We start from the raw sequence: 12,238 nt of genomic DNA on the forward strand, positions 1-12,238 counted from the left end.
AGTGAGCTGATCATGCCACTGCACTCCTGACTGGGTGACAGAGAGACCAGGTCTCAAAAAAACAAAACAAACAAACAAAAACAACAAAAGCACTAGCAATCCCCATGCCCTATCAGAGGGAACCTTTGCCTTCTCATAATGGTGTGACTGTCCCTTTCCACTTTCCCTGTGACTGCTTCTTGGTGGCAGGTCATGGGTATACAAATAGTAGTGTCGTTTTTATGACAGAATGATAGTCTTAATGGAAATCAACCCACATACCCACCTAGATAGAAAAGGTTTTTGTTGTATTCATAAAAGCTTTTATAGAAGAAAAATCAGCAATCAATTATAGTATTTAACAACCCTCTCTGAAAAGAATGTTTTCCTTGTACCAAACTTAAATCCCCACATATTAAAGCTTAAGCTCATTTCCTTGTGTTCTCTCCTCAAGATTAAGAGAGAAACCTCCACCCCAGAAAGCTGCTATTTCTCTCCAGGTTTTCTTGATTAAATGGCCAAGCAGGTAATCAGAGGCCTTGAACTCTCGATGTTGCAGCTGCCATGGCTAATTAAATGGTGAAGTGCTGAATTCACGGACATGATTAATACCATCAGGGCGTTTTCTGGCTTTAATGTTCATAAATTATGACTGAACAATGAAATTTTTATGTGGGTGATAGGATTTTTCTTCTTAAGGATCAGAATTAATCAGTGTTTTCTCAATTGATTTTAAATATAAATCAAAGGTAGCTTCAGTAAATTCTATAGCTTAAGTATTTAGAGAATGATCTCAGAGACAGGACATAATGAAGACCAAGCCACCATCCTAGTGTGATGCAAGCCTAAGGTCTCGTGGATTTTCATTCTAAATGCAATTCAGGAGGGCCAATCAGTTTCTAAAAGGATGGTTCTGGAGACCTTTGTTTCTGAAGTATAACTCCCGCAAATGATCTAATCTTTGCCAGCTAAGATATGTGTCAGGGCATGTAACAGAATATAGTAGTCACTCTTTCTTTACTTGGAATTCTAGTGTGACACTAACAAGATTTCCTTACATTGCATTTTTCTTCCTGGAGTTAAGTGTCAAGAGTCTATTTCTTTTCTTCCTTTCTTTTTTCTTTATTTTATTTCATTTTCTTTTATTTTAGAGGCAGGGTCTTACTCTGTCACCTAGGCTGAAACGCAGTGGCAGGATCATAGCTTGTTGCAGCCTGGAACTCCAGGGCCCAAGGGATCTTCGGCCTCAGCTTCTCAAAATGTTGGGATTACAGGTGTGAGCCACTGTGCCTGACTGGCTGAAAAGAGCCTATTCTGTTAGCTTTCCTCTAATCTCCTCATTTGTATTTCTATCCAGTTGTTTCTCTGTGCCTTTGTAGATAGACCACAAAATGTGGTACTTGGCTACCTCATCTCTTAAACACTCCCTCTGCTGCCTTACTTAGTGAATGGCGAGATCCCAGTGTTACTCGACCTTGGTGCATTTGAATCTGCCAACGTTTCCTTTCTTTGAGCTCATCAGCAGTCCTTGACCTGGTAACTTGCCACGCAGATATTTTGGTGAACTGTCAGTGTAGAAGGAGAACAAACTGGCAAGTGATTCTGAGTGAGCTTCTCTTCACATAAGAAGGGTGTTTGAAACCTCTCATTTTCAGAATTGCAGAAAGACAGTCAATTCCTTTCTGCTCAGAATGGACTGAGGCTGCTCCCCATTAGGCTGTCTGAGTTCTCTCATTTTTACTCATCACAGTCACATCTGTTTGGGTTTCTGTCTCTCTCCTGGAGGTGCCTCTTGAGAGCAGGTCCCCTCAGCTTCCTTACAGCTCCTCTGAGGCCTGCCAAACGAGATTGGCAGAGAACGATCAGCATTCTATGCCCAGATAACTCACATAACTCTCTCTGAAAAGAATGCTAAAACCTAGTTCTCAAGTGAACCCACGAGGAGGGGAATCAAAGGGACTTTTGCATTTTTCCTTGGAATCCAATTTAGAATTGATGTTCTCATGGGGTGGGAAGAGAACAGAGAGATGGGAAGTATGAAGAGGGGAAGATAAAGAAGTAGGAACAGGAACATATGGGAAAAATAATCAGATGCTCCCAGAGCCAAAAGGACTTTAAGGAACATATCATCTGGAGGTTTCCAAACATTTTGTTTTTAGTACCAGAATCTTTTCATTTTTATTTTTTACATAAGAAATCATACGATGCGCTCCACTATATAAAACAGATGAGAAATAGAAATAAACAGTTGAATGAAAAGAGTTAAAATAGATGAAATCTACTGTTGAAACATTGGCGAGGGAACTGTTATTACTTTTCATTACTTTTAGAGTGCTGAAGAATACAAAGTGAAAACTGCCAATCTTGTCTAAGCATTACTTTAAAGATGGGAAAACTGAGGTCTGTAATATGGAGAAATGACATACTCAAGGTCACACAGCCAATTAGTGGCAGAGATAGGATTAAAACATATGTTTCCAGCCTGCCAGGCTAGAACTCTTTAGGAGTTGAGTTAGAAAAAGAAGCTAAGGGGTGCAGCACACCAACATGGCACAAGTATACATATGTAACAAACCTGCACGTTATGCACATGTACCCTACAACTTAAAGTATAATAATAATAAATAAATTAAAAAAAAGAAAAAAGAAAAAGAAGCTAAGAATGCTTTCTTTCTGAATATGGTCAAAAAAAGAGGTTGGTGGACAATGCAATGGGAGAGAGGACACCTGGGAGAAACAAAGAATAGACCCTACATTAGAATAGAGCACAGAAGAGTTTGAACCACCAAGGATAAGCAGAGATCATTGAAATTTACAAATATGAAGGAGATCCAGGAAGTTCCATAGCAAGGGCACAATGTGAACTGCTAGGAACAAATCCAAACAGGAGAAAAAGGGATTTGTAAATAGGTGTCAAAAGATAATTCTTTATTACTTCCCCTACACAAATGTCATACTATTGGCCCAGGAAGGCAGTGGGACAGCAAAGAAAAGCAAAATATGCTTCTCTAGGATTGGCTGCAATTCTTTCATTATACTTTCTCAAGATACATGTGACTTTGGCATAGTTTCCTGTTGGAGATTTGAAAGTAATATTCACATCCGTCTCTGAAATTTTAAGCACCTGGGAAATAGACATGAGAGTTAGGAAAACACGAACATATCTGCTTTTGTCTGTGTGTGTGTGTGTGTGTGTGGTGGCCTGATCTCGGCTCACTGCAACCTCTGCCTCCCGAGTTCAAGCAATTCTCACGCCTCAGGCTCCTGAGAAGCTGGGACTACAGGCAAGCGCCATCATGCCTGGCTAGTTTTGTATTTTTAGTAGAGACAGGTTTTCACCATGTTGGCCAGGCTGGTCTCAAACTCCTGACCTCAGGTGATCTGCTCACCTCAGCCTCCAAAAATTCTGGGATAACAGGTGTGAGCCACTACGCCTGGCCAATATCTGCATTATGAATGGTTAAGTTCATTGAGCAATATGATTTGCATCCAATTTCAAAATGGTTTTCTTTCACTTTCTGTCCCAGATTGAATTTACCCTCTGGTCACAGGCCTTTGTGAGTTCTCTTAGTAGAAGAGAGAGGAGAATGAATGAAGTCTGTAGGCAGACAGATCACAGAGAGATGCCCCCTTCTCAAGTCTCATTGATAATGTGCCATGCATTTTCCTGTTCATGAAGACAAAAGATTCAAGGGGGGCAGGGTATAAAAAGACAGAAATACCTTTTGTGGGTTGGCAGGAACATGTGATGGAGGGAGAGTCTGGTTCCCCCTCCCCCATACTCTTCATTTTTCAATATTATACAATTTAATCAGGGAGAGAAGGATTAGAGCAAAAAAGACATCTACAAACATGTGTAGAATCGCCTGGTTATCAGCTTTGGCCCAGTGGTTCCATGAGCTCATGTGGAGTAGACAGGAGTTAGAACCAAAAGGATGTATTTACAGTTTGTGTTTGCAAATTTGTAATAAATGCCCCCGCCATTCTTATTATATATTCCTGAAGTCTTCTCTGAGTCTGTTTACCTCTAATACGTACCACAGAGTGGCCACATCAATAATTCTACAGGCATCCTGAAAATACCTTATCTATGGTATTGGCAGAAGCAAACAGTGAGAGCTATCTGAGAGAAGTGGTGGAAAAAGGGTGTGGGAAAGCCCTTATGATTTTCTCAATACCATCTCTCCTTCTAAGGTCTATCCCCTTCCTGAATCAGAACTTCATCCTTCTTTAGCTTTTGCATGCCTGCTCTAGGTCAGGATCCCGAGACAGAAATGAGAGTAGGAACAAAAGGCCCTTGGGGTTGGTGCTCAGCAAAAGGTAAAAACATGAAGAGAATAGCAGAGACCTTGTACCTGTTCATCACCCACCCCAAATATTTGGGCCCGATCAAAGCTTCTCCTGACCCCTCTTTATGTAAGATATTTCCCTTCATGGTATCTGGAATTTAAACAACAATCACATACATTTTGAACTAGGAAGTAGCCTCCTGCTCTTCAGAATCAGTATCAGTCAGTCATTCATCAGGGATTTATTTTTCCCCATGAATCAAAGTTTAAAGAAGTGGATACTTGAATAGACTTGAGGTGTTAAAACTCTCGTCTACCTTGTCCTCCCTTTTCATTTGGGAAAGCCAAAAGCACAAAACAGTAGGTAGAAAATGTCAGACCCTTTGGCATCGTTCTCCTGTAGCTATCAGTCTCAGCCCACTGCAACCTTTACCCCAGTCTACCTTGCAGACACACAGTGGTGCTTCTGATGGAGCAAGAGACATTTCAAGATTGGGGAGAAGTGGAAGGAGGGGTAGCAACAGCTTCCCCTGTGAAGCAATGGAATCTACAGAAGGGTCCGGTGATTCAGCTCTTATGTTCTAGGAAGCCTGAAAGCATTTCAGTGTTGCTGAGTCCGAGCGTGTTTGCTGGACGGTCAGGCAAGGAAAAAAGGGCTGGGGTCTGAAGATAAGCTGAGCATCTGGTTTTGCATCTACATTAGTTCTGAGAAGAGGTGATGGGGGTGCCATGCGGGAGTTCAGTAAAGACGGTGTAGGGCTGCCAGGTAGTACAGCTGCTCTATTTTGCTTCCTATTTGGCCTCAGAAATCAAGTAAAATAGTCAAATAATTGTGTGTGTTTGAAGGTAGGGATGTAGATAGGCCATTTCTCTTCGCTGCATTTCTGGCCTCAAAACCTCTTCTTTCTTTTCCTCCAGAATAAAATATAACGCAGGGAGAGGACAGAACTTGTTCACAGAGTGAGGCCAGCGACAAGCCAGACTGGTTCCTGAATTGGAGGGAGGAAGGCTGCCTGACTTTGGAGGAGCAGAAAACATTAAGTTAGGAGATGAGAGATGGGCCACGGCTTAAATAGAGAGGTTCGACTCTGCATTTCCCAAACACGTAGTGCTTATGGTACACGACCCAAGCTCTCTGCTTGAATCCCAAATCTGAGCGGACAGATAAGGGGGCGTAGAGGAAAAACAGGTTTTGGACCCTACAAATTGGCTTGAAATGAAAAGTCAGCAAAAACCACTGGGTGGCAGCGTGGTGTGCGGGCGCAGCTCTGCAGTGCCTGCTTCTGCTGCTGCCGCTGGGGCTGAACCCGTCTGGGGACTCTGGCCTCCTCTCCTGAATGGCTACAAGTGTCGCCAAGCAAAATACCTCCGCGCGGGTGTGTGAGGGTTCTCCGGGTTGTTGGTGGGTCCAAGCCTGAGGCAGGGATCTGGCGAACTTCTGAGGGGCTCCAGCCCGAGCACAATCTGGTCAGCTCAAACACTAAGGAAACACCCCCACCACGCCATCCCCCAATGCCAAGCAAACCCCCGCTCTGTCAGCCCAACTACCTCATCCCGGTTCCTCCTCCATCACTGTTTCCTCCCGAAGCTCCTTTCGGGAAAAGGAGGGGAGGAGGATTTGGACGATGGGGCAGTGCGGAAGCCCCTACAGGTGTTAGCCGGCACGGCCTGCCGGGGACTTGGGGGGTGGGGGTGGGAGGGGCGGCCTGCGGCTCCGAGCCGACGGGCTCAGCTCCGGGAGGGAGGGGCCGCCGCGGGAGGGGGCTGCAAGGAGGCTGTCGCGCTGTTCCGGAGGGTGCCTGCGGCTGCTGAATTCCTGTGCTGCGACTGTGCCGCGCCCAGAGCAGCAGCAACAGCGAAGATGCGAGGCCATTACCTGTTTGATCCCTGTCGGAAGGCTGGCATGGGCCAACTTTTCCCGATTATCACGCCGAGAAGTTGCAAGGACTAGTGGAAGACTCGGAGGGGCCAGGGCGAGGGCACGCTCCCCCGCGCGCTGCCTCCTCCCTCCTCCCTCCGGCCGCCCGGGCTCCCGGCCTGTCTCCCGCCCGCGCTCACTCCCTCCGCCCGCCTCCCTCCTCTGGCCCCCTCCGCGCGGCACAGGGCGGGGGGTGCCGCGAAACTCCGACCCGAGCCACTTGGACTTGCACAGTGTCCTCGGGGCGTAGGGGCCGACCGCACGCAGTCGCGCAGCGCTGCCTCCGCCTGCCAGTCTCGCCCGCGATCCCGGCCCGGGGCTGTGGCGTCGACTCCGACCCAGGCAGCCAGCAGCCCGCGCGGGAGCCGGACCGCCGCCGGAGGAGCTCGGACGGCATGCTGAGCCCCCTCCTTGGCTGAAGCCCGAGTGCGGAGAAGCCCGGGCAAACGCAGGCTAAGGAGACTAAAGCGGCGAAGTCGCGAGACAGCGGACGAGCAGCGGAGGAGAAGGAGGAGGAGGTGAACCCGGAGAGGGGCAGCAAAAGAAGCGGTGGTGGTGGGCGTCGTGGCCATGGCGGCGGCTATCGCCAGCTCGCTCATCCGTCAGAAGAGGCAAGCCCGCGAGCGCGAGAAATCCAACGCCTGCAAGTGTGTCAGCAGCCCCAGCAAAGGCAAGACCAGCTGCGACAAAAACAAGTTAAATGTCTTTTCCCGGGTCAAACTCTTCGGCTCCAAGAAGAGGCGCAGAAGAAGACCAGGTCGGAAAGGGTTTTTGCTTTCTTTTCCCCATACTTTACGAGTGAGGTGGGGGCGGTGGGGAGCAGGTATGTAGCATAGGTGAGTTTGTCGGTGGCCCATCTTGTGCAGAAGAGGCCACCTAGCCTGTGTGCGTGCGTGGGAAGGCGATGGCTTTCTTGCCTCCGTAACAGTAACAGGCTTGCTGCATTGCAACTGCCCTGGGACAGGCGCAGAGCCTGGGGGCATACTCTGCCCTGGGAGGCTTGCCCTCAGCTTCGGACACGTCACATATGTGCATGCCCGGTGGGCTGTGGGCAGGCGTGACCCAGACATGGCTATGATGTGTGTGGCGTGGAAATTGCAGGCGCAGAGCTGGGCAGACTCCATCCTCCCGCCCCAGGAGAGCCTGGGGAATCCCTCTCTTACCTTTATCTCTGCCTGTCAGACCCTTCCCCTCCAGCTTCCACCTCCAAGGGATGTGGGCTTCTGCTGTCTAGGCATTGCGTTTCTTTGATTACTTTTAAGCTTTTGGGGACAGACTTGACTTGTGGTGCAGCTTCGAAATGTTTGCTGGGGCGGGGGGAGGGGGGATTTCTAGAACCTTGCTGCAAAGAGCTTAGAGATTTGGTTAGACTAGTATAATTGGTTACATGCTACTAAAATGCGGTGTTGAAGAGGGAATTTAAACTCATAGCCAGATTGTGGGTGCTTTTGAACATTTTCGGTGGTAAGAGTAGCGCGATATTCCAGCGACTGGAAATTCAGCTCTAGGTGTCAGGTTGCGTCAAGGTAGACCTTCAAGCGAGCATGCAGTTTATTTGCCATTCTCAATCAAATGAATCTTTTACACTCTTTTCTACCTTTTACTAGATAAATATTACCAAAAAAATAAGCCTCACCGATCTGTTATTTCTCCATTTATGTGTGCTACACACCCTGGGGCGGAAAAGCAGACATAACGTTTTCTGTTTGCACAAAGTTTTTAATGCATTAACTGTAAATTAAGCATGTTTCGAAAAAGGCTTAAGTGGTTGCAAAGAATGATTATGTGGCTCGAATAATCACATAAATATTATTTCAGTGCAGGTGTCTGTATTCAGTAAAAGAAAATTTTGGATAACATGACTGTTACTGGTAAATTAGACACTTGATTAATCTATGGTTATTCATAATTGAAAATAATTTTAATTAAGAATTCATATTTTTGATAATCACACTTCTGATATGAAATTTGAAAAATTAGTGTGCACTGATTTTTTCCTTCCCACCAACAAAAACGCTGCTGTTTTCACACACATTTTCACTAATGGTAATTAATATGACAAGATGTGTTAATGGTTGTTGTATCTCCCTCCTCCCTTTTTTGGTATAAAAGGCTCAGTTTTCCAAATACAGTTTCCTTAATGGGGTTCCAGGTTATTTATGCATTTTCTACCTTCTTAGAAATAAAGGAGATTATTTATTCAAATTGTGGTCATTCTGAAGGAAATCTTTGCTAGTGGGTTTTTGGTCCTTGGTTGATTGGCAAACAACTTGGAATTATCTTTGTATTTCTCCTTTTTCTTTCACATGAAAAGTAGCACAATTTCAAAAGGCATCATAGCCATTTGCCATCCCATTACAAATACTCAATGAGATAGCGTTCCACTCTATAAACCAAAGGACAGATTATCAGAAACTACAGACACTTTCAGAAGCTTTACCAATGTTTCCAGGTAGAAAGAACATGTTTCTTTAGTTTGGAAATTTATTCCGAAACTCGGAGTTTGTTTTCTTTCTTCCAGACACTTTAAAAGTGTAGTTTGACTTACTCCATTAAGATTTGTAACTGAAATTAGAAATTGAAATTCCGAGTCTTTTCAACTACATAGGCACAATGTATCAATTGATGCAAACCCTTGTTCTCTTTGCAGAGCCTCAGCTTAAGGGTATAGTTACCAAGCTATACAGCCGACAAGGCTACCACTTGCAGCTGCAGGCGGATGGAACCATTGATGGCACCAAAGATGAGGACAGCACTTACAGTAAGTGACTGCAAAATAAATAGTATATGCCAGTATGTTGTTAACATTCTGTTCTTTTTATTTATTTTAAAAATAAATACGCTTTCCTAAATCCTGAATTGAATGCAAAATAGAGTCACACTACATAATCCTGTTTATACAGATTAACCTAAAGGAAGTTGAATATGAGTCTATCTAAGCTAGTAAACTAGGGCAAATAATGTTGACACCATCTGAAGAATAATCCAAATGTCATCTCCATGGAAATCTAGATAGATGTATGGCTATCCTTTGGATTTTATTACTTTTTTTCCCACAGAAAATTTACTCACCCACACACTGATCCAGAAATAGCATGTTATCTCTACTCTTAAGAACCGGTCTTAACCCAAGAGTAGTTTCAGACCATGAAAATTCATCATTACAAGCTTTCACTTCTGCTCCCTGCTCCACACACACCCTGATAACTCTGAGACTAGTGGAATTTAAACATTGAGATACCTCCACAGGTGGGTAAAGGGATTTCTTTTAGTTCTTTCTTTTTAACCATGGTTTAAGACCAAATTGGAGACTATAATGGTGGGCCTAAAATAGAAACACATAAAAAATAATTGGGTTTTATTTCTAATTATTGAAGGAAGGTGATTCCAAGATGTTACATAACCTTTAATTACATGTTTTATTTATTTGGAGTAATAAAAATATAAGCACAAATAGCGCAGGCTTCTCTTCAATGATAATTGATGTTTTCTTGCAATATACAGATTTCTGGAGACGTATTAACTATTTCACAAGGCTAAAACACTTAGTTCTCACAATTTTTTTTTGTTTTCTCCAACTACTGAATTTCTCTCAAACCCTTTGATAATTTCCCGGTAATAATCCCATTGTCGGCTGAGAAAATAGCCAAGGAAAGTAGGTCTGAATGCTAAGCAGTATACTCTGCAGCTTTTTAAGAGCTGTATGGCTACAGCAATGCCATTGACGAGGGCCTCAATAACTGTAAAGAGTTTCCCACCTTTTAGGAATGCTTCGGGGGGATGGCCAATCCATAACCTCAAGAGGAAGTCACTTTTAATTACCATTGAAGAAAGCTTTGTTGGTATGGAGGATGGGAAAAAACCTCATATTAAATGGTTCTTCACTGTTTTGCAAAAGTCACTGTGGTGATATTAAAGTTTTATAGTGAATCCTAGTTGTTCTTTTATGCATACTCTTCTATTTGAAACTATTAGGCAAGTGTAACTAGAGGGCTTTACTGTAATCAAATAACAGACGCTAGTGCGTGGTGATGATCTGCAATAAAACATTCCCATAAGTTATTGTGCGAATTGATGTTTGGGGAAGGAATTAGGGGAGGTAAGCTGCCCTGCTTTCCACAGTGCCTCAGAAAAATGGGTCTGTTGAGCATTATTGAGGGGAAGTTCATGATTAGCTGCCAGTGAGCCTATCCAGTCACGTTTCTTTCCCCCTTTTAACATCTCTGGGTACAAATCAGAGAAGAAATATTTTGGGGCTGGTATTCACGTGTGTTTCCTGAAAGGAAATTAAAAAAAAAGAAATAGACAATTCATGTGCTGTGTCCTATTAACGGCAATATACCAAATTCATCAAGATCACACTCTAAGTAATCATTTTAGGAGATACACACACACACACCACACACACATATATCAAGGCTCCATTTCTTACTGTGGAGCTTTAAATCATACAGTAGGTTTTACTCTTCGGTTCCTACATATACATAGCTTCTGCCTTTGGTTGTCTTATAACTGACTGATATGCATGGCATTTCTGTGTACTACTAATGATATTGAAAGACCATTAAAGAACGTAGCCCAATAACAGGACTCTGTATTTAGGCAGATTAAAATAGAGAGGTAAGTCAACTAAAGGTAAGTATCGTCATAACATGATGCATACAAATGGAAAGTATCTCAATAGAAATAGCAAGTCGGTAGAGCTTGGATCTGCTCCTGATGTTAAGAGTAGCCAGAAGCTAGTGAGTTAGCTTAGCTTTGCCATTGAGGATATTGTGGGGCATAAGTCATCATGAAACAAGAAGGTTTAATGATTAAACTGATATATCATGAAGACCAGCCATCCAAATTTATTCTTTTTTTCCTTAAAACCAAGCCATTTTATTGGTATTAATTGTTTAATTATTTTAAATGTGCATAACGAGAATACAAGTTGTTTTTTTCAACTATCACTCATGTATGTGATATTTCCTTAATATATATTCATGATACTATGTTTATATTTTTCTTACTCTTCTTTTTATTAACCTTCATAATTTTCAGCATATTTTCTCATTTAGTTTAATTTGATTGAATTGCATTATTTTTATTCAGACATGGTAAGCAATGTCATGATAAATCAGTTCACATTTATACAGATATATCCATTTCTGAAAACATATGTTTGATATTATGCATTTAACCTTACCTCATGTAGATTTATTATAATGATAAATGTCAGTTCAATAAAATCTCATCATGAGGAAATCAGCCATTATAAATTATGTATTTTCCCTTGAAAAGGAAAAGATGATAGACATCCCATGGCAGTAGTTTTATTATATCCGCCCTGGGTGCAAGGAAGGACGTTTTAAAAGAGTAGTTTTCCCTTTCTCTTCAAACTTGCAGAAGCGTTATCAGTTCAACATGTTGCCTTTCCAACCTACCTTAATATATACTTTTATTAATTATTCTCTTTTGAGAAATTGACCTTGGCCAACTGATGAAGAAGCACGGCTCCAGTGTTGCCTTCAGCAAACACTGGGTGACAACTAGGTGCATGGCTCTGATGAAGTGGCCCTTCAAATAGAAGGTGTTTGTTTTTATGCAGATAGAACAAACAAGAAACACAAGCACATTTATGTTTTAAACGCTTCTTCAAAACTTTTGCTGAGATGGAAGAAGAGATTTTAGGTATTTAATGAATGTGTTTTAAATACATAAATGAAGTCAACTTTTTTCTCATATTTATAATATTTTTATCCTGATCAAAATAATATCTTAAATCCATGAGGAAAGATACCAGATATAGAGAAACAAAAGCACATAGGAAGATATTTATTTGGTTTAAGCTCACCCCGATATAATTTCTTTGCGTTTTTATCTGGGCAGATTGTCCCTTTAGACATATTTTAAACCAACCCAGTTTATGATCTATCTTGAATGTTTAAAGAAATGAAAAGATCGTGGTAGTATGATCAGTCAATCTCTAGATTTGCTACTCTCATCAAGTTTTTATTTTGGGGTCATGTTTTTTGTTTTTTAATCAGACTTCATGGAAATTTAAAGTGTA

The 12,238-nt window shown here is 42.6% G+C and overlaps 1 protein-coding gene across 2 annotated transcripts in view; it reads left to right on the forward strand.

Annotated features, from left to right (window-relative positions):
• The window catches only part of FGF13 (fibroblast growth factor 13), a 220,040-nt gene that overhangs the window by 136,026 nt on the left and 71,776 nt on the right, over window positions 1-12,238 (forward strand). Inside the window, exons 1-2 of one of the 2 annotated variants that reach the window (XM_003918350.5) lie at window positions 6,098-6,943; window positions 8,837-8,947. In XM_003918350.5, the coding sequence (XP_003918399.2) occupies window positions 6,757-6,943; window positions 8,837-8,947 (298 nt within the window). In that variant the 5' untranslated portion in view covers window positions 6,098-6,756. Of the gene's footprint in view, window positions 1-6,097; window positions 6,944-8,836; window positions 8,948-12,238 lie in introns of those variants that run through there. The other variant, XM_031660623.1, reaches the window with a different exon arrangement.

Source organism: Papio anubis, chromosome X (genome assembly GCF_008728515.1).
Source record: "Papio anubis isolate 15944 chromosome X, Panubis1.0, whole genome shotgun sequence".
Taxonomy (NCBI): Eukaryota; Metazoa; Chordata; class Mammalia; order Primates; family Cercopithecidae; genus Papio; species Papio anubis.